Genomic DNA, 21,472 nt, shown 5'->3' on the forward strand with positions numbered 1-21,472 from the left:
AGCGCCTCAGCACCCTCACAGGGAAGAGCTTCTGCCTAAGAGCTCAGCTCAGTCTCCCCTCGGGCAGGTTCAAGCCATTCCCCTTGGCCTGTCCCTGCAGGCCCTTGTCCCAAGCCCCTCTCCAGGTTTCCTGCAGCCCCTTTAGGCTCTGGAGCTGCTCTAAGGTCTCCCCTTCAGGAGCCTTCTCTTCTCCAGGCTGACCCAGCCCAGCTCTTTTTGAACTGTGCTCAGTGAAACTGCCTTGCTGCCCTTCAAAAGCAGAGACATGACAGCTGGGGGTGCTGCTGACCATATCAGCAATAGGACTGGATCCAGATCCCCAACAGTTACAGCCAAAATACTCCTAGGTTATTTTTCCTAATGCCACAGTGTGACCACAGATAATTTTGAATCCCGACCTGTGCTTCCACATGGGAACTGATGAGTTAATCTCAGGAGCTCCTCGGGACAAGCAGGTGGACAAAGGGAGCTCTGTTAAACTGACATGACATTTCGCCCACCTTGTCCCCTGCCCAGATGTACTGGGCTGCTTTCAAGCACCAACCTCAATAAATGAGGTGCCTGAGCAGAAGCACATGCCATCTGGGCAGCACTTCATCCTCCTCTGGAGCAGCCTAACTCTAGCACGAGGTAAAATTTCCCCACTTAGTTCCATGAGTGTCAGTCAAGAGTTACTGTAGCCTTATCAGTGTAAAAATGATAAACACAAGAGGAATACAATTCCTTTCTTTGACTTAAAACACTGCGCTGAGCATCCGCAGCCCCTGCACTTCCAAAAGGAATGTGTTTTATTTCAGAGGATTACAGTAGCACTGCATACACACCACTCACAAAACTGGGTCTTGGTTTACGTGTAAACACATTGCAAACATTTTGGCAATTGTAACCTGTGAGTAGCAGACCTGTTTCTGGCATTTTCAGGTCTGGGTATGAGCAAATCACTTTTTCTCATGAGCTCCCTTCCCCAACTTGTCCACATATGAACAAAACATGTCCAGCCAAGGAGCACTCAGGTTTTAACAGACATTCTCATTTTAATACACATACGGAACATGGCACCAGCACGCAAAGTCATTCATCAGCTGGGGAAGTGTTTGGAAGTTCACGTCTTAAGCCAGATTGAATCTGCCCTTTAATTCACACTGCTAAGAACAGTCCTCTTCCTGCTACACCAAAAGAACGTCCCACCGCTGAGCATGTGATGAAGGACTCACTCTGGCTCTGAGAAGTGTCAGCCAAAGTCATCCCTATCTCTGTGTAACAGCTAAAATGTTCACCAGTGACTAGTGCTTAGCGAGACAGAGGTATTCAAGTGCCAGAGGTTGCACACCTCCTCGATTCCCAATTTTCACTGAGCTCAGCACTACTCAAGAAGTCCTCTGAACGTTTCTGCGGTTGAAACACCGCAACCCGGCCACTTAAAAACCCCTGAACACATTTCAAGCAGAAGCAAGCGCGTTTCAAAGGCTGAGGTGGACTCAACGCGTGATTTCTGTGTGAGAAGACAAGACGGAGGAGCAGATACTGCACCCAGAGCGTGGCCTCGGGCGGTGGAAAGAGGCGGGATTTGATCTCCAGGTAGTGAATATGACTTTTCGCTGAAAAGCATTTGCTCTGCTGGGGGGTGGAGGGCAGTTTGCGTCCGTCGGAAGAGATGACTTCCTGCGCCTGCTCCAGGCGCGTTGTGCTGGGCTTTCGGAGGCGCGACCCTAACCGAGGAGCTGCGGCACGGCCCGGAGTGACCCCGTCTGCTGCCCGTCATTTGCATTTGCCCCGGATCCGGTGACAGCTCGGACCCCGCTCCCCCCGAGGGGGGCATCACCGGCGAAGCGAGGGGCAGGGCGTCCACCGGCCGGAACGGTGCGAGACCCCGCCGGTCGGAACGGAGCCTGCGGGGGGTCCCCGGCGGTGGATGCCCGAGCCGCCCGTGCAGCAGCTCCCGGTGCCAGGCAGACAGCGCGGCGCGGAGGGTGCGCGCAGCACCGCGGACCCGGTGACCGCGCCCATACCCGGAGCGGGGCACAGCGGAGCAGGCTCTGTGCGGGGAGCCGGGAGAGTTGAGGGTTCCCACAGCGCCTGCCCAGGGTCCCGGCGCGGAGCGGCCCCCGGGCCTCGTCGCGTCCTGCGGGGGGATTCGCGGCAACAGCCGGAGCGCCCGGCAGCCGGGGATGCCCTGCCCCGGCAGAGCGGGACCGGCGCAGCCGTGGAGCTTGCGGGGGGGTGCAGGTATCGCTCAGTGGGGAGCCGCCAGGCTGCTTCACCCGAGAGGGGAGGCGGTGGATCCCGCGGCACTTCCCCCCAGTGGGGTCCCGGTCCCCGTCGAGGGCCGGAGGAGCTGAAAACCTTCCGAGCTCCCGCGGCCCCATCGGGCCCCCTCCTCCCGCCGCACACACGTTTCCATCCGACAGGCCCACTCTCCTGCCAGAACAGTGTTTATTCATCGCATAAACAGAAGTGAAAGGAATTAGGCGGGCAGATACGATAGCTCAAGGGAACCTTTCAGGCCCTTTTACCGTGCTCACGGAGAACAGAACATCCTCACAACTGAAAACATGCAGCGAGCTTTGTAGCTCTGTATTTATAAACAACTCACGATGGTTTCCATTTTGGGTTTGCCGTCTAGAACGTTAAGGGCAAAATGCTGGTTTTTATAATGCGATCGCTGCTTTAATTTCCTCCGTCCCCAGCACTTTCTCTGGCTGAATGACGGCGAGACACAACCAGCACGGACACTTAAAAAGTCAACTTCTAGGTAAAGCGTTCACCGCGATCTCAGGAGTACATCAGCTTAACCCGAACACTCACAGACTTCACCCAGATAGTCTGCTCCTAGTGCAGGGACCGAGAGGTGAAATAAGTGGATCTGAGAAAATGATGCGAAATTATTGCAGTTACACACTGGGGTGCCGAAATTACTCCTGAACTTTCTCCCGCAGTGCAAGGGCCAGTGCTCTAAAAAGATGCAGGGCTGCATCCCACTAACCCCCTTCTTGTCCTCTGCTCCCCGCCCCCCATCGGCCCCGGGGGTTTTCCTGTAGGGGAAAAAAAAAAAAAAAGGAAAAAGAAAACGGCAAATGGAGCTCTGGCTGCTGGTGAGGGAGCCGCTGCCCGGGAATCCGGTTAGGAAATAGAAATTTTTCTCTCCGAGTGATTGGTCACCCACAATTAAACAACACGGAGCTCCTCACTGGACCAGCCACCGACAGAAGCCACATGCGCGCAGCTTTGAGAGATCCCGGAGCCCTAAACCGGCAGCAGACAGCCTGGCCCGCGGAAAGTTTGCTGCACTGATTTGGAAAACAAGTCATTGGTAAGAGACGGGTTCGTTCACTCCTCGTTAAATCAGCCCCTAACCTCGGAGTCGGGGCTAGTGCAGACCCTGCCGCTTTCCCCAGCCCCCGGAGCCGGTGCGGATGCGGACTCACAGAGAGAGCTGGCGGGATCTCCTCACCCGCCTACCGCAGCGCACCGAGCACAACCCATCCGCAGCCCAGTCCGGGACGCGGCGGTCCACAGCTGGAAAACCTCTGGATGCTGACAGGTGTGCGAATACCACAGTACGCGGGCGAAGCTGCTGAGCCAGGGGCGGGGAGTCGAGCTCTATCCCGCAGCGGCTGCGGGACCCTGCTCTCCGCTCCGCGGCTTCTGCCAGACCGCCGTTGGCCCCGCGACCGCCCAAAGGGGAAGATGGGGGCCGGGGCAGCCTTCCCCGCCTCGCCTCGCCCCAGCCCCGCTGGGGAGCGCGGAGGTCGATGAGCCGGAGGTGAGGCTGGGGAAGGCGAGGCGGGCACCGGGACACCAGCGGGGATTGTCCCAGCGGAATCACGGCCCCGGGAGCGTCGCGGAGCAGGCTCACCGGGCAGGGCACGGCGGGGGGAAAGCCACGGGGCTGGGAGAGGCGGCTACGGCCGTGTCCGACGGGACCAGGCGGGGACGGCAGCCCGACTCACCACGGCCCAGTGCTCGTTTCCGTGGACTCACCACGGTGCTGTTTTTAATTTCACAGCAGACTATGATTTAACGGGAGAACCAGCTTCGTTAGAGCAAGCTCCAGAGAGGAGCACTCTCTCACTCTCGGTGCGGGCTCTGATGAAGCGGTCCACAGGCCAACACCCTCTCGTTAAAGCAACCCTCACTATCTGAGTCCACCGCTTCCTTCGTGCCGCGCCGTACCGTCAGACATTTGCCTCTCCTATGTGCCAGCTCATTAGCACTCCCACACGCACACACACACACGTCCTCACATTACTTGCGAGGCAGAGGAATCACAACCAGACGCAGTGCACCCGTCTATCCCACCCCCCTACACCGTCAGAGAGGCCCGCGGGAGTCCCTCTCTCCGCTCCCAGACTCGACAGAAGTGGCCGGGAGCTCCCTGCTCCCTCGGCAGGTTCCCGTCCCTTCCTGTCTCTTTATGCCGAGAACCGCGAGGCGAGGAGCGGCGGGACCGGAGCAGCACCGGAGCCGCGGGGAGAGGAGAGACCGCAGAAATCGGGAACTCCCCAAAGCCTGCATGTCTTCGTCTCCTAAATAAAAAGATGCTGTGAACACTCACTAAAACATCGAGGGCGTGTAAGTGAAACGATGAAACTCAGACCGGACGTTGGAGAGAGAGATGGTAAATCGCGCACGGGCGGAGCCCGGATAACCAAGCCCATACCCTTTCCACCTCCACCCTGCACATACTATCGCTATTCTGATCTCGTTTAGGGAACAATGGCTCCCTCCAACAAGCTCTGCGAAACCTCTCACCTCTCGCGAAACTGCTCCGGGCTGCTTCAGTGACCGGGCTCTGTCGCCTGACCAGCTCCGAGCATCCCCCCGGACGAACACGCGTCGGAGCCAGTCTCCGAAGGGGTGAGCACCACTGATCGGTCCCAATCACCGCTTATGAGCTACCGCTACTCCCTGGCAGCTGCCGTGGGGACCGACGCGTGGACCGCCAGGGCCGCCTTTCACTTTTCGAGACCGAAGATGTTCGCTCACCGACAGGGAGATATCTTACAGGAGTCTGAAGCGCACCCCTCCGTGTAGCGCGCACCGACACCCTCTTCTCGTTGACAGCGTGGAAAAAGAGCCGACGAGCAAGAAACCCGACTCTGCTGCAACAGCCTAGTCGCACCCCGACCTTACCGTGGGCTCTCCGCGGCGGGTCTGGCCCCTTAGCTTCTCAGCAGCACCTTTCGGAACGATCCCCTACCTTCCCCCCAGGTGCTCGTTTTTCGCCCGCCGCCGGTTCAGGCGGTAGCTCCCGTGCCGTACCTCGGTGCTCACAGACGGGCGGTCGCGCCGGGGCAACTCCGCGGGCTCCGTGCTGGACGCGACACCGGGCCGGGAGCGAGTGTCCCTGAAGGTGTTTACGTCCAGGAGCAGCGCAGTGGGGCGGGCGGGCCCGGGATCTGCGGGACGTCGAGGCACGGGGCTGCTCCGGCCGCGCTGCCGTCGAGGGAGAGGGGAAGGGACAGGACGTGGAGACGCCCAAAAGCCGCCTCCGGGCCAGCGCGGGAGCGGCGGAGTCCCCCGAATGCTCGGTGCGCGGCCGCAGCCCCACTTCCCCCGCCGGGCCGTGGCGGTCGCACTGCTCTGAGTCTCGTCACGACCAAAAATCCCAAACCGCTGCTCGCCTCGCTGTAGCAGCGGCTGCTGGGGCCATTAGGGCTAAATTTAAGGGGAATTCTGTCCGGGATTAGATCAGTTCTAGTGCTGGACAAACGGGGACATTCCGGACCGCCACTCAGTTAAGGTCCTACAAGGTCGTGTCCTGGGATTTGAAAAGACAGTTCTGGGGGGAGAAAGAACACGGGGCTTCTCCTTTCACACCGCTTACCAGCAGCGGAATCCCCTTCTCATCTCTCAGCGCACGGCAAGTCTCTCTGCTTACTGAGGCTCTGCAGCATGTCTCCCATAGATCGTCAGGCGGAGCTGAAACAAAGACGGGGGAAGATAGAAACACAAGTTTAATTAAAGCCACCTGGCTGGTTAAATACGTGCCGAGACGCAGACACCGCGTTATTCACCTCACCTGCGCCGGGCAGGGCTGCGGCTGCTTTGTTCTCCCGACATGTCCCGAGACCAGGAGCGGTGCTCGGGCTGAGCGGGGCTGCGGGGAAGGTTTGTCACGTACAAAGCCCAGGACCGCCGACGGGCCGGGTCCGTGCTCCGGGAGCTGCCGACGCCTACTGTCCGCGGCGGGACCGAGGGCGCGGGAGTTGGCGAGCAACACCCGCGGTCCTGGGGCGTGAGCCCGGCCTCCCGCCACTCAGGTGCTCCCTGTTTGGGGTAACGAGGGAGGTTTTATGGAGGGAACCGAGAGGCGCGGGCGGGAGCGGCAGGTTTAGGAGGTGTGAGTTTAAAGCTACAGGGAAACGCTTGGGCTTTGGAGCTTTGCAAGATGGAAACACCTTTCCCCTTGATGCTCACTCTGCTCCCCGCCGGGTTAGCCTCCTCCGCTAGCACAGCGCTGTAACGCGAGTCTGCGTTTGGGGGGGGAGCGGTGGCAGAGGATAAAGGCAAACAGAGGGACTGGGGGGGTCCTCTGGGTTTTTTTCGTTGCCGCCGCCGCCGCCCCCCACCCCGCCCGAAGCCCGGCGCGGTCCCGCTGCGCTGAAGGCGGGTTTAGCGCAGGAGGTGAGGCCAGAGCAGGCAGGTCCGCGCCGCCGGGCCCTCCCCCTTGAAACAAAACTTTTTTTCCTGCAGGCGCTGAGAGCAGAGCCCGGGCGCGGGGTCCCGGGGCCGCCGCGGGGCTGGTATGCGGTAGGGCCGTGCCATGTATTGGAAGAGCGACCCGATGTTCGTCTGCAGGCTGGAGGACAAGGACCTGCCCGCGCTCGGCGGCCCCGCGGAGAAGGTGCGTGGCAGCGGCGCGAGGGGAGCGCGGGGCCGGTGCCCGGGATGGGGCCGTGGCCCCGCGGAGAACCTCCGGTTCCCACCGCGTCCCTCCCCGGCGGGGCCCCGCAGGTACCGGCGCGGGACTCCCGCCTCGTCTGGGCGCTGACCGCGGTTTTCTGCAGGCGAGCCCCGCAGTGGCCGACGAGGACTCCTGCTCTTCCTCCACCGCCCTCTCGCCCTCCTCCTCGCCGCAGTCCATGGCCTCGGGCTCCGGCTGTGCCCCCAGCAAGTGCGTGTGCAGCAGCTGTGGTCTGGAGATCGTGGACAAGTACCTGCTCAAGGTAAGTGTGGAGCGGGCGGCTCTGGCGCCGTTTCCTCACCGACGTGACCTGGCGGCCCTGCCGCTCGCACAGCGTCGCCCAGTCCGGGAGCCCCGCGGACGTTTGCCCATTCCCGGCCCCGCGGTCCGAGCCCCGGTGCCGCCGGTCCTTGCTACTCTCCCCGCCCGGGACGGCACGTTCCACTGGAGAGGGTCTGACGGCGAGCCCGGTCGCACGTTTGCCTGCGGGATTGGGGCAGAGCCAGGTCTCTGCTCAGGCCTCGGGTAACGTTCTTCGGTGCTGGGACCGTGTTTTCTTGACGTGCCGTAGGGAAGAGCGGGGAGAAAAGAGGGGGGTGAGAGCAGGGACCGCTTCCCGGCCGTGCCTTAATGGTCCTGGTGAAGCGGTGACGGCGCGACCTGTTTGGTCGCTATAATAAATAAACTCGCTAGTGTGGTGTCCTGAAGCTCAGAGCAACAGACTGACCGTTGAGAAACGTGGAAGTAAAAAGATGGTTTAGTAATGCCTGTGGAAAGGAAGCAAGCTCTGTGACTGCAGAGTAGTTTTGCTAGCCTTAGCGTTCAGGACTAAGATAATTTAAAACCAAGCAAAACTGTGTGACTTTAAATAAGCTGTGTCAATGTAGCTGCGAGGGGGCTATTTTCCTCCTGTTCCACAGCCATTAAAATTATCCTGGATCGGATTTTTGCTGTCTCATTTTTGAAAGTGAGACAAACTGCTGGAAGTCGCTTCGTTCTATTAGGTGCAGCCTTGACTAAAGCCGTTGTATATCCTGCAAAATGAAAGTCGTTATCACCATTGAAAAAATCCCGATGTTGTTATTAGACCTTTTGGTTAGGGTGAGGAGGTCAAAGAAAGGCATATGCAGGTTGGTGCCCATTTAAAACCTGGTGGGTGCAGGTGTGGGGTCCTGCTTGGTACCTCTTGGTCAATCCCAGCCACCTCTGCAAGGGGTGGGTGCAGTGGAGCTCACCCCAACTCCGTTCTAGCCTTTTCATTCCTGTAACATGCCGGGAGCTCGTTTGTCCACCATTGATGTCACCTGAGTGAACAACGGCAGACATGTTGCTTGGAGCAAAAGGCCTAAATGACTTAGCCTGAAGTTTGAACTAGCTGTTACTGCTTCCTGCATGGGCAGAGGGAAAGCAGTCTGTGCTGGTGGTTTCCTGCTGACCATCAGAGTACATCTTCCAACTTTGTAAATTAATCAGAGAACGTAGATGGCGATGGCAGAGGAGACAGCTGATGTCCTGCTCTGTAGAAGATTGCTGGCCTCGAGATGAGTTCTCTGTGCCTGGATGTCTTGTGCTGCACTGGGGTTCCTGGCGTGGGCCCTCAGTCGTGGCTGGAGCCACTGCATAGGAATGGGGAGCAGGCCCAGCCTGGCTGGTGAAGCTGCCCGGGGCCAGCCTCGGAGCAGCTCCTCTGGGAGGATGGGTTTGGTGACAGCCATTGTCAACAGTTTCACATTATAGCGCAGTGTAAATCTGTCAGCACACGGGGAGACGTTGCCAGTGAGGGAGAGCGTTGGGCAACTGCAAAACATAACGTTACAACCTGGAGAATGACTCAAACCAGCGACTCCAGCGCAAGTGCTGGAGTCACTGCCGAGCTTTCGCTGTGATTTGTCTGGCAGGGTCTGTTGAAAGGCACATCCTGGATTATCTCAAATCTGCTGCTTTGCCCTAGGCAATCTATGGGGCTGTTTGGTGTGAGACCAGAAATTGGCTCAGAAAATAAAAAAAATAAATCTGACTTAGTCATTGTTTGGCTTAGAGAATTTGCAGCACGGGATTATCCAGAGGGCTGTTACTTAGTTTCTGTGGTCACTGGGAGTCTCAGATTCTCAAATGATTCAAGTTATTTAGCTGATGTGTGAAGCGCAGGGTCTGCAGGACCAAGAGTTCTCTTCATAGGAAAGAAAAAATTAAAATAAATGCACATAATTTATTTATCAAAAAATTAAATGTGAGTTTTCAGATCTGCTGCTTCCCTCTGCTTCCCAGGGCTGTGTCCAGTTTCATCGATATCGGTGATAAAGAACTGTTGAGCTTGCTTTTAAAGCATCTGCTGGTATTTTGAGACTCTGGCTTCATTTACTCACTTTGCTTTAACAGAAACCTGGTAAATGAAGATGTGGCTTGTCGTGTATTTCCCTTTGGCAGACTTAGCCCCAAACACACACTGCCCTTCAGTACTAGTATTTTAAAGTTTCAGATCCCTCTGGAAAGTTTGCTCTTTGTTCAGCAGGACTTTGACAGGCTTGAAAATAGAAGTATGCGAGTTCAGTGCCTTCCTGAGGTCATGTGAGGCCAAGAGTAGCTCTGTTACTCCAATGCTATGAAAACAGAACTGGGCACAAAATGCCTTCGTGGAACTCTGATCTCTTGCTTTCTTTTCTGTCGCTTTTAATTGCAAAACCATGAAAGCTTATTCAGAAGACCCCATCACGTCAATTACCCTTCAATGCACAAGCTCTGCTATGAAGAAGATGTTTTGCATTGAAGAGTAATGTCCCGTGAATGGTGGCACATGTGGCTGTTTTGGCCTTGTCAGTACAGGTGGAAAACTGAGTTCTGTGATGCTGAAACCCAAGGTTGGCAGCACCGACCTGGAGGGGGGTTGTTCTGTTTTGCAGGTGAATGACCTCTGCTGGCATGTGCGCTGCCTCTCCTGCAGCGTCTGCAGGACGTCCTTAGGAAGGCACACAAGCTGCTACATCAAAGATAAAGATATCTTCTGCAAACTCGACTATTTCAGGTATGCTACACAGGATTATCATTTTACTCAGTAACATATTATGCTTGCTCATTTTTTTTTTGCATAAGCTGCAACTAAAACGCACATTGAGGCTCTTTGGGTTGTGTTTTCTAGGTTTATTTTCAGTAGTTAAACTGTCATTCCTTGCAGAGGGACTTGGGAGACCCCAAGTCTGTCTAATGCAGTGACCTGTGAAGTCTCCCCCTCTACCCATCAACTGTTATGCACAGCTACTGTATTTATGCAGTCATTTACTTCTGTATGCATGGGGGGGTAGGGAATCGAAGTTCAAGCCATAGTAAATTGTAAAGGTATTGTATGTGTGAAGAATCATCCTTTCGTAATACTGACAGACAATATGAGGCACAGTTGAGATGATATTCTGCCTAGACTAGCACTTTGCTGGCATGAGACTGGGGGTATCCCATGAAACTATAAAACCAACCCAGAATAAATACCATGATCTTTAAGAGGAGATTTCAGCAGTTATACCTTTATGATCCATTTGATTTGGAACATAAGGCGTTCTTCACAATTAAGGTCGAATCCTGTAAGGAAGGATAGTACTTATCTGTGTTGCATTTGAAGTAGCTGTGATACAAAAATCTTCAGTCCAGAAAGCAAAAAAAAAGTGCTGTTAATTTTGGTGTGATTGGTGGTACCAAAGTGTTTATGGGATCCTCACCTGTGTGGTGAAAGGGCTGTGTTCAGCTTGTCAGTTTTGCCACTGAAGGCGAGGGGAGCGAGCAGGCTGAATGCTGCCGACTGGAAAGGCAAACAGAATTCTTGCAGACTCATAAGGAGAAATTCTTATCTAAATAATCAACGTCCCTTGGTTGATGGTTTCCTCTTCAAAGAGAAATAATCTACTGTAGTAATGTAAATCCTTACAGATATTTGAATTTCTTTGAAAATAATAATGTGGTAGTAATTAAGGAAATAACTGTGAAGACACTGGTTTTCCCCCTTCTGCTGAAAGGGACTGACTGATTAGTGAGGGATGGTGTAGCTAAATATAACAATTCAGATTACCACAAGAGCAATGTGAAATGTACTTGAATAATTGGGAGACTTTTGAACACAGTGTCAGCTGCTTCCATCTCCCACTCACAGCTCTTAAAAGAGCAGTCATAAAAGGAAGGGTGAAGAGTTGTGAATTCATGTAAAAGTTTATGATGGTTCTGTTTTCCTCTTGGCTTATGAAAATATTAGCTTCTGTAGTTCAGTATGGCCTTGCCTTAAGCAATCAGATAAAACCCATGGATTTACTTTTGTTTCCCAGGTAAGACACAACTACAGTGTCCCCCATCCTCGTGGCCAGCCTGCCTGCTGTGCATCTCAGCTGTGCTGCCACATCCAGGTCGTCCTCGCAGAGCATCCTTCCTCCCTGTACAGTCGGTGTGTTTGCCCTCACCCTGTGGTGGCCTCTGTTTTCCAGGCGGTACGGGACCCGCTGCTCCCGCTGCGGGAGGCACATCCATGCTACTGACTGGGTCCGCAGGGCTAAAGGGAACGTCTACCATTTGGCATGCTTCGCCTGCTTCTCCTGTAAGAGGCAGCTTTCTACAGGAGAGGAGTTTGCTTTGGTCGAGGAGAAAGTCCTGTGCAGAGTACATTATGACTGCATGTTGGACAACCTGAAAAGAGAAGTTGAAAATGGTAACATGCTACTGTTGTTAAGAACTGTGTTTGTGGTTTAGTTTTAATTAAACTGTTGGGTTTCACTTGGTCTTCCTTATGAAGAGGTAATTACCTGCCTTTGCTGAGGCTGGAAGCGCAGGTTCTTGAATTAAAATAATGTGCAAGTTATTTGATGTTTTAATTTTTTTAATTTTTAATCTTTTGTTTTTTGTTTTAGTTTGTGTAACTTGTTTTCTATCCTAAGGAAAGGAAAGCAAGAGTGTATCTACCTGATAAAGTATCGTGCTGGATCTTTCCTTGCTTGGGAGTGCTTTGGGCTGTAATGGGTAATGGTGCCAGACCAATTTGACTCTGAACACAATATGGCTTTTTTAAAGCTGAAGTTCAGCTGGCCAAGTGCTGTCATTGCAGAACAGTCTGAGTTACAAACAACATTGTTTTAAAAGTTTAGCAGACAGTGGTGTTTTCCTTTTAACGCTCCAGGTAATGGCATTAGTGTGGAAGGAGCACTACTAACAGAACAAGATGTGAATCATCCAAAACCAGCAAAAAGAGCTCGGACCAGCTTCACAGCAGATCAGCTCCAGGTAGAGGCAGTGCTAAGGGCTTGCATAGCTCAGGTTTTTGCAGGACATAGGTCCTGAACTGATAGGAAATCAGATGGGGGGGGGGGGGTGGAAGAAAAAGCTTGCATGCTTTAAACTCTTTCATAAACTGTCAAGACACAGCATGTTTCTGGAATTGTTTGTTAGCTTCAGTAGTTTAATATGAAATAGTTACTCTTCAAACTTTTTATTTCCCTGGGGGCAGCCAGTAATTCTGCAGAGTGGAAACAAAAAGGTGGTTCTGTTTTGATTGCTTGATGAAATCTATTTGATCAGGGATTTACGTGGCTGCATATAATAAAGACAAAATGTTTTTAGAATTCTATAATGCGAAAAGCCGTGCTGAGGATGGGCTCTGTGTATGACTTCAGGATGTTAACAGGGTGGAAGGCTGGATTTTGTTGTAATCCTCTGCTTTCAAGGCTTCTTGTCTTGTTGCTCCCTTGGCAGGAGTTAGCTCTGGACTGCTGCAGACATGAGTTATTTCACCCTCTGGATCACCGCTTCACTTAAATGAGCTTTCTAGGGAAAACCACCATGACTAGAGCCAGCTCCCCATGAGAGGGGTACTGGTGAGACCAGATTTAGAGGTTTCCACCTGCAGTGGGAAGGAAGCTGTTCTCCACCTAATCCTAGCTACACATCCCTGCTTTCAGCTTATAACACATCTGAATTTCTGGTCACATGTGGCTGCTACAGCATTTGTTTTCTACTGTCTGTTTGAGCTCTGTTTTGTTTGCCTGTCCTCCTTCTGTTTGTGGTGAAAACACTTGAGAAAAACTAAAGTTGAGTTGTGAGGCATTTAAGCGGTGCTGTATTACATGGCACGTGGCTCTTCAAAGCTTGCTTTGCCATTTCAGCCGTGACTGGAAACAGAATTATTGCAAGCAAGTGTGTTGGCAATAATCTGATGAGGGTTCTGGGCATCCAATTTGAACTTCTGCAAAAGAAAACTTTCTTTTCCAGCCGTTGCTGAAGGGGAGATAGGCACAGCCATCAGCATAGGAACCATTTTCAGAGCTTCTTCCCATTTGCAGTCACTCAAACTTCCATGTTCTCTCCCTTTTCCTGTTTTCTAAATAGATTCTGACATACTTCATCAGGTGTTTTGGGTTCTCAAGGCGTCTTGTTACTTAATGACACTTGCTATCTGCTCAGTGCATCTCTCTGTACCTGACCTTGATGCTGGTATAAGATTTCCAGAAAGGGAAGCATCGGAAGGATAAGTGACTGTCAGGGTGGCAGCACATAGAAACACACCTCGTGAAGTACTTGTACCAAAGGATGTCCATGCTTTTTGATGTCTTTTTATGGCACAGTAGGGAAGTAAATAGTTTTGGTGTTTTGAAATGGAGAGAAATAGTTGGAATCTTCAAAGAAGCAGCCAGGTGAAATTTGCAGACTCTCAAGTGTCAAAATCCAGAAATGAGAAGCTGCCATTTACTGAGCTGCTTGAGATAACTTTCAGAAACCCATGGGGCCTTATTTCCTTAAAGTTACCTCTCTCAGGTGCTGGGGAAGTTCCTCAGGGTGAGGCCAAGGTGACACCTACTGCCGAAGAAAAAAGTCATTCATATCCTAATGCCAAGTGTTGACAGCAGCTTTCTGTAACAGAGAAGTGTAATCGAACAGCTGCATAGCACAGGGCAGGCAAGGGGGATCCACTGTGTTCCTTGGGTTGGTTAAAGGTGAATGAGGCACAAGCAACTTCCAAGTCCACCCTCTGTGCAGCTGCAAAGAGGGTTAAGTTGTTCCGTGTAACGCAAGATGCAGATAGCAATTGACACGTTCAGAGAGGCGAATCAAAATCCCTTCCTTGTGCTGTGGTCTGCAGCTAGACATTATCAGGGACGTTCAAATTTCTCTGCAGTGATTTTTCTCTCAGTCCTGTTAATGCCACTCTCCCTGAGCACCCCCTGCATGTTTCACTACTGCCGAGCAGAATGCACTCCATTCCTGGTAAATGGTGTAGCGCAGTTGAGCGGAATAAAGGGATTGGGGGGATTTTATATTTTTTTTTTTTTCCTTAATGTATCTGGGGCTGTCAGGGAGTACTGATCATAGGCAGGGAGTAGGACCTCGGTCTTAGAGGAGTCCCTAATGCTGCTCTCAGTACCGTGCACGCAAACCTGCCATCTCTTATCTTGCTGTTTCAGGTTATGCAAGCACAGTTTGCTCAGGACAACAATCCAGATGCACAAACACTCCAGAAACTGGCAGAAAGAACAGGCTTGAGCAGGCGTGTTATACAGGTAACCGTGCTAAGGCACTGAATGACAAAGGCTGGTACTCATTCTTTGGAAATGCTCAGTAACAACTTTCTCCATGTAGTTACTCTGAGATGGAAAAAGACCTAATCTGGCAGTTTTCACATAACTTTGGACAACATCCTTAGTCAGGAATAGGTCTAGAATAAACATGTGAATTTGAAAAACTTCTTGCATGTTGTGTAGAGGATTAATAATCTTCCAGGAAGGAACTTCTCAGCCTAAATGGTAAAGAAATTGCACTAAGTCTTCTAAATACAGATTTATTTTTATTTTTTTTTTTACTTTAATAGTCTATTCTTAAGAGCTTCAATCTGAGAAAATGACACTTGGGAGCAAGTGAGTATCGAGTGACCTGTTCTAGAAAGCAAAGCTAAAGTATACACCCATGTCATCCAAAACAGGGGGAAAGATAAACTTTGAATCTTTGCTGACGATGCCTCTCAGCAAACAGTATAAGCATGCTCTTTCATCATAGAGATGCATTTTTTATATTATATAAATTATATACTTATGTGTTTATATAAAAATACTTTTGCAGATCCCTCAGCTTGTTTTGGCCTGGAAGATTGGCAGTTTTGCTGCCAAAAAACAAGGTTACCTGGCAGCAAAAAAAGGAATTTTGTATACTTTTCAATGCAAAGAGGAAAGTGCATCCTGTGAACAGCCACTGCATGGTCAGCCATGTGCTGAGGGACAGGGCTGGCTATGCCCTGTGCAGCCCTGCACCGTGCCTACCCTTTGGGGGTGCTGGTCACTGCTGGAGCTTCCCTGGTTTGACCACGCTTATTTGAGGCACCCTGCAGGCTTTGGCTGGATGTTTCTTCATTTGGCCTGTCAGTCTTATGTCAGAGACCCAATTAACTAACCGAGTTCAGCTGAAGTTAGAACTCTGCTGGTTTTATTATGCTAATGTTGAAACAGAATGCCATCTGTCAACATGATGTAAATTCTTTTCTCCTTTTCAGGTGTGGTTTCAAAATTGCCGAGCACGCCATAAGAAACACGTTAGTCCTAATCATTCATCTACTGCTCCTGTCACAGCAGTTCAGCCCTCCAGGCTGTCTCCACCCATGTTAGAAGAAATGGCGTATTCTGCATACGTGCCCCAGGATGGAACGATGTTAACTGCTCTACACAGCTATATGGATGGTAGGTACAACAACGTCACATACCCAAGTAAAATCATTAGTGACTGTAGCAAGAGCAGTTTTATCAGGTACTGATTAAGGAAGCTTAAAGGATTTTTAATTCCTAGTATGTCCCTGCCCGTGGCAGGGGGTTGGAACCGGATTATCTTTAAGGTGTATTCCAACCCAAACCATTCTATGATTCTATATGTTATTACTACTTGCTATCTACACCTCATTAAGAAGTATCACAGTATCACAGTATGTTAGAGATTGGAAGGGACTGTCCCTTTTCAATCAGTGGCCCTTCACTGTAAGAGCAGAGCTTAAGATCTGGGTGTGAAGACCATTTCTTGTGCTTCCTCCAGCCTATGAATATTAGTAATAAGAAACCAAACACTTTTTCTAAACATCCCTGCCAGGTTTCTAATAATAGGTAATTTTAAGACCACCCACTCCCTGGCTCTTACCCCAAGGACTGTAGGTACACTCAATCCAGCAGCTTCACCAAAAACTTTGGCTTCCCTCACAGTGACACATGGGGAGGGGGTAGCCCAGAGGTCAAAAGTATGTTTCAGTCATTGCGTGTCTTTACGGCCCAGCAAGTCAACAACTTTGGCTCATGTTTGTGATTAGGAAGGACTGTGAAGGTCTGGGGAGAACTGGGCTCCGAGCTGCATGTGTCACCTGAGCTTATTTCCCTCCAGAGCAGGGGTGTAAGGTCGGCTGTGCATGGATGCTGGGCTGGGACAGAGAGAGCACGCTGCAGTGCTTGGGACCAGAGGACTGTTTGTGCCCAATGGGAATTACTTGCTTGTGATCCTTTTGTACCTGCCCTAAAGCTGACCAGTAAATATTTCTGGTTTTGTAGCTCATTCTCCGACAGCTCTTGGACTCCAGCCTCTACTACCCCACTCAATGACACAGCTGCCACTAAGTCACACCTAACTCCTTTCTGTCAGGGATATAAACTATTAAGGGTGTAACCTTAAGTCATTTATTGAGTATTAAAAGTACCATTGGAAAGATATTAATGTTAACTTTTTATTTAACATCTAAAGCATTTTCAAGATCAGTTTTGCTGCCCAGGTATGTAAGTATATTTAGCCTGCAAGACACTTTTATGGATTCTGCATAAATAACTATTACATTGTTTACAAGCCTTATTCAACACCTTTTTGTATTGTCTGGAAGTAGTCCACTCTAGTTATGTGTGTGTTAATTTATTTGCCATCAAAAGAGCACTTTGCCTAAAAGAAAGGACTGACAATTGTGCAAAATGTTTACAATTCTCTGTGAAATTGTAGTTTATCATTAGTTTGTATCTGTAAGTTATTGCTGAAAGTATTACCTGTATTTGAGTTGTAACAGCCTCTATGTTAAAGCTTATTTCTGTGAGTTTACAAAAATAAATTTTGGTTGCAAATATTTTCCAAATGAACTGAATAAAGTTTCTGCTGTAGCATGCCAAGCAAGAGCGGTGCTGTGTGTCCATGGCTTCACCGGGGCCCTCTCTAAGTGCTGAACTCAAATCTTCCGTTTAAAGAGAAGGTTCCTGGTATGCTTCAGGTGCACTACACTGGATTTTCAGGAGTGTTCATATCTGTCCCAATGGACTTTAAAAATCCTTTTGTTTTTTAAATGGGCTTAGATGGGTCTTGAAACACCTCCAGACACATCTTTCAAGTAAGTATACAGAAAACAGTGCTGCTCCTGCAGGTGTGCAGCTGCAGGGTGAGGGAAACGGTGGATGTACAGGGTAGATGTATATAGGACATTTAACTATGACTCAAGTCAGCAAGTGGAGAACCTGACTTCACCCCTGCTTTAACAGTTTGAATTTTTACTACATCATCTGCTTTCTTCAGTGGTTTTCTCCTGTGTACATAATATGCAATACTTAGAGTCTGCATTTGTAAAGTAAATATTCGTTTGGTATTTGAACTGGCCTGTGTCAAGCTGCATAGGAACAGACTGGAATTCAGTCAAGTGCACGAAAGTCTGCTGTGTTTTAGATGTTAATGTGCTAAGACTCAATTGTAAAGCATGCTTTGATACACTGATTCAATGGACAAAGGCTAGCGCATACTGGCAATTCCACTGATTTTTATCTTCATAGACTAGTTTCCTTCATGGATTTAAGACTGGTAGATCAAATCTACACACCTAAACTTTACTTGCATCAGAAGGAAATCGTACTTTGAAGGTGTGTGTGTCCATGTCCTATTATGTTCTCCAAGCTATGAGGTAGTGTCGCTATTCTGTGAAACTTCTTACCTGTCCTGGTGAAACCATTTCAATATGGAAAAGGTAGTAATCTCCCTGCCACCATGGAAGGATAATGGCTTTTGAGAGCATAACCTCAAGCTCAGTGTTATTGAAGTTCCATAACTTAAATGTTGGCACTGTTTCAAGTGCTGCTCACAGATGTCTGAGCTAATCTGAGTTAGCAAAAGCAGTCTGTTTGCACTGACACAGTGGTTTGTTTAGGCTGATATTATCCTGTCATGGTTGTTTCACAGAACACCACAGACAGGGTGCTGTGGAACTTGACTGTCTTTGCATTTTATTCTAATGTACATAACTTCTTAGTGCAATACTCTGTGTGGGATGCTGGATCCAGTATGCTGTTTTCAGTACCTAAGCTAGCTCCATACAGCTGTGTGATACAAAACTGCATGTGTATCAGCAGACAGACTGGTTTTTGTTCATTTGTTGGGTCTGTTATACAAGTAGGACAACCTTACTGCTGAAGTTTTACTGCTTAAATGCTAAATAATGCTAATTTAGATCCGAACATAACTTGGTAATTTAAAATGCAACCTGCCTTGTGTCAAATCCCCTTTAAAGAAAAGTGATTATTCATTCTGAGGGACTAAGCAGCTTTAAGTTATCTGAAACAAAGTAAGTCTGGTCTTATTTATGAAACCCTCTTCTGTTCAGTGCAGGATTAAGGTAAATAGGGAGCAATTTTCCCATTTCCCTATGAAAATAGGAAGCAGGAGAATTCATTTGCTGCTATGAAAGACTGAGCAGCTATTTGTAAGTGTAGAGTAGAAAATAGGAAGCTCCATTGGAGGATCTGGTCTTCTTGTTGCTGTTTAAAGCCTAACTTGGATACTGCAGTGCTGAGGAAATGAGTGGGCTCTCTTCACAGAAAGAGAATGCAGCTATAGCTCCAGCAGGAATATGCAGTATGCTCAGTCAGTGCCTTTTAGACTGCACAGGTTCAATTTCAAGTTGAAGTGATGTATGAAATTAGTGTATGAAATAATTCATCTTAACATCTTGCTTAAGGGATCTTGAACAGAGAAAGATACGGAGCTCTGTCTAGTGCTCTGCAGATGCTTCTGCAGAGAACTTTGTAATATGCTCTCTGATGCCAAAGCGTTTAGCCTACATTATAGGATGATCATATGACACTTGCTAATAGTTTCAGTGCTGCATATCTTAAAAAAATCCAAAATGGAACTAAAGATCTGAAACATATTTTGCATCAAGAGGTTATCAAAGGAAGAAATATCACTGTAAGTTACAGTTGCATCTCAAACATCCTGTGAGAAGGCTGGCTATCAACTTCTACTCCTCTTCCCCTTTCTTCCCTGACCTAACCAATGCAAGTTGGGGCTGGCTCATGTAACGTGTTGGAACAAGTAATTGCACTGTAAAATAAAACTTAAAATGAATTATATTCAACCTGCAGGATGAGGAGGGAGAAACAGTGATGAAAAGTGTCCTGCCTAGTGCATGCTCCACAGAACCTCTAAAGGATTTCTGCTTATTACTAGAAGCTGCTAGTACATCAGTTTGCAAAGTGAAGAAACAATCTATTCCTACAGCATCTATCCTGGTGTCCCTCAGAAACAAGAGTTAATGATGTGGGGAGGTTGCTGCCTGATTCAGTTCTCCAAGGAGACAATCAGGTTGGACCTGACCAGAGATTTCCTTTTCTGTTTGTCTGGGGTTTTTTTTTGGTCAAAACTGACACAGGTGAGGGTGTAGTCTGGACTTGTGGTGTTCCCTGGCTATAATTCTGACTCTGAGTGACAGATCAGCACTAGCCTCACTCCTGATTAGATTTATTAATAAAGGTACACATTGCCCTTGCTGACATTTGCTAATGCTGCCTGATGTCATGCATTGGCTTTTGGGCCAGAAGTTGTTTTTTACATTTGCATTATAGTAACCGTAACTACTTTCTGCACCCCTTCTGTGACTACATATGGAGTTGAAGAGTTGCCTAAAGTTTAGGCAAGTTGATCTTATTGTACTTCCACCTTTCCTTTATTAATTTTTTTTTGTAAGTACAGATAACTGTCATGAATAGCTTTCATTTCTGAAGAGACTGATGATTCTTGTCTTTCCTCCTGCCCCTGCCTATGAAATTTTACAGCTCAACTCTGATGTATGGCATTGCCTTCTTGAACCCTGTGTTTCCATCTTGCAATACACCACTCCTTAGGACATGCAAGGTTAGTGATGTAATAAGGATGGGTAGTCACATAGGTAAACAAGGGTTGGTCTCTTCATAAAAGATGCTATTTCCAGAAATACTTGACACAAGAATCTGTGCTTTTGTCTCCCTTTTTCTTGTCTTGTTTTTAAATTAAGTTCCACTTAAAATCATTACTGATTCAGAAGTCTCAGTAGTCTCCAACAGATAAACTTGATTTTCTTCTTAGTTCAGAACGGCAGCTTGTTTATGATGGATGTATGTATTATTAAAGTGGAAGTTGCAAGCCTTCTGCCTCCTGCTTTTTGTTCAGCCACCTGTAACCTGCTGTAGTCACTGAGGTGGTCACCCCATTCTCTGCTAGTGACATGAATACCAAGTTAGAAGATCCCCGAAGGCCACCGCTCTGCTGGCCCTGTGCAGACCTGCCTGTAGCCAGCCCCGGCTATGGGTTTATTGGATTCTGTACCACTGATTTCACCGTAGCTTTTGTCATTACAGTAACACACATTTGAACTCCACATACGCAGCTCCCCCACACGTACTCCCTAGACAGCTCCTGAGAAAAGTGTGTGCACCTGCAGCAGAGAAACGTTTGCAAGTCCAAGTATTTAACCTCTGCCAATTGCATTCTGTGTATCGCTGCTGTTGGCAGTTGACTCTGACTCCTACTCGATCTACAGTAGAAACCGAAGCCCTCAGACCTGCCACAGGAGTCACTACCGGTGTGACAAGCACGAGTTCTCAAAAAATGAAGCAAAAATTATCATTAGTTTAAACGAAGAGCAGAAAACTCCTGAACCGGTTGAGTTCATCCAGAAAACCCAGCTCCGGTTTGTGTGGCTGAGTCTCCAGCACAGGGACATCTAGAGACAGAAAAAGAGAGTACAAGATCAGTAACAAAGCACAGGCTGCCTCCAAGTTGTTTGTCAATTGATTTACACTGGAGTGTATGTTTGCACACTTTAACTCCTGTTTCTTTTAAAAATGAAAACATACCAATCCGATAACTCTTTTTCATGTATTCTTGGGTGGAACATGAGAGAACAAGGTACTGTAGTGGGTACCTACTGCAGTACTTAACCTGGTTTTAATGCACAGTAACGGAATGCAATTCTAACATCCATTTCAGAGAGTGACCTCCTGTTGTCCTATGTAGCTGCCCTGATTTTGAGCAGAACAGTTTTTCCTTTAAGGTGTAAGAGGATGCCTTTTCAGTTATAGGTAAGGCTGTAACTAATGCTCACCCTGTTAAGAAACGCTGAGTCCAAAACATGTTTGGAGCCAGGTCCATTCATGCAGCCTCTCTGTTCCTGTTGGTTAAAAGAAACAGGAATGCTGCAGGTACTTACTGTGTGATTTCATCAACCACCTAAATCTGGAAAAGCGGGTGTGTTTGGGATTGTGTCACTTAGGACAACACAATCCCAAACTGGAGATCCACATT

General features: G+C 49.1%; 1 protein-coding gene across 7 annotated transcripts; it reads left to right on the forward strand.

The window, feature by feature from the left end:
* The first annotated feature begins 1,272 nt into the window (after positions 1 to 1,272).
* Positions 1,273 to 17,043, forward strand: LHX8 (LIM homeobox 8). Of its 7 annotated transcripts, none has more exons than XM_061365060.1 (9): positions 1,273 to 1,578; positions 6,697 to 6,847; positions 7,011 to 7,169; positions 9,808 to 9,929; positions 11,368 to 11,588; positions 12,054 to 12,157; positions 14,332 to 14,427; positions 15,411 to 15,594; positions 16,444 to 17,043. In XM_061365060.1, exons 2-9 carry the CDS (start codon positions 6,767 to 6,769, stop codon positions 16,518 to 16,520), a joined length of 1,044 nt encoding a protein of 347 aa, XP_061221044.1. In that variant the 5' UTR covers positions 1,273 to 1,578; positions 6,697 to 6,766; the 3' UTR covers positions 16,521 to 17,043. The 7 variants fall into 7 exon arrangements, with proteins under 7 accessions (XP_061221044.1, XP_061221046.1, XP_061221043.1 ...); XM_061365062.1 differs by lacking the exon at positions 1,273 to 1,578 and adding an exon at positions 3,288 to 3,310; XM_061365059.1 differs by lacking the exon at positions 1,273 to 1,578 and adding an exon at positions 5,971 to 6,111.
* Positions 17,044 to 21,472: the final 4,429 nt, after the last annotated feature.

This window comes from Neopsephotus bourkii, unplaced genomic scaffold (assembly GCF_033783945.1).
Source record: "Neopsephotus bourkii isolate Nb327-2 ecotype Australia unplaced genomic scaffold, CSIRO-AGI_Nbou_v1 NB_1269, whole genome shotgun sequence".
NCBI lineage: Eukaryota > Metazoa > Chordata > Aves > Psittaciformes > Psittacidae > Neopsephotus > Neopsephotus bourkii.

Bases quoted from the DNA above. Each gene is read 5' to 3' on its own strand.
- LHX8 (XM_061365060.1), top strand. From the start codon at position 6,767: ATGTATTGGAAGAGCGACCCGATGTTCGTCTGCAGGCTGGAGGACAAG. The intron at 7,170-9,807 runs GTAAGTGTGGAG...TCTGTTTTGCAG, and splicing joins TGGACAAGTACCTGCTCAAG to GTGAATGACCTCTGCTGGCA. The intron at 11,589-12,053 runs GTAACATGCTAC...TTAACGCTCCAG, and splicing joins GAAAAGAGAAGTTGAAAATG to GTAATGGCATTAGTGTGGAA.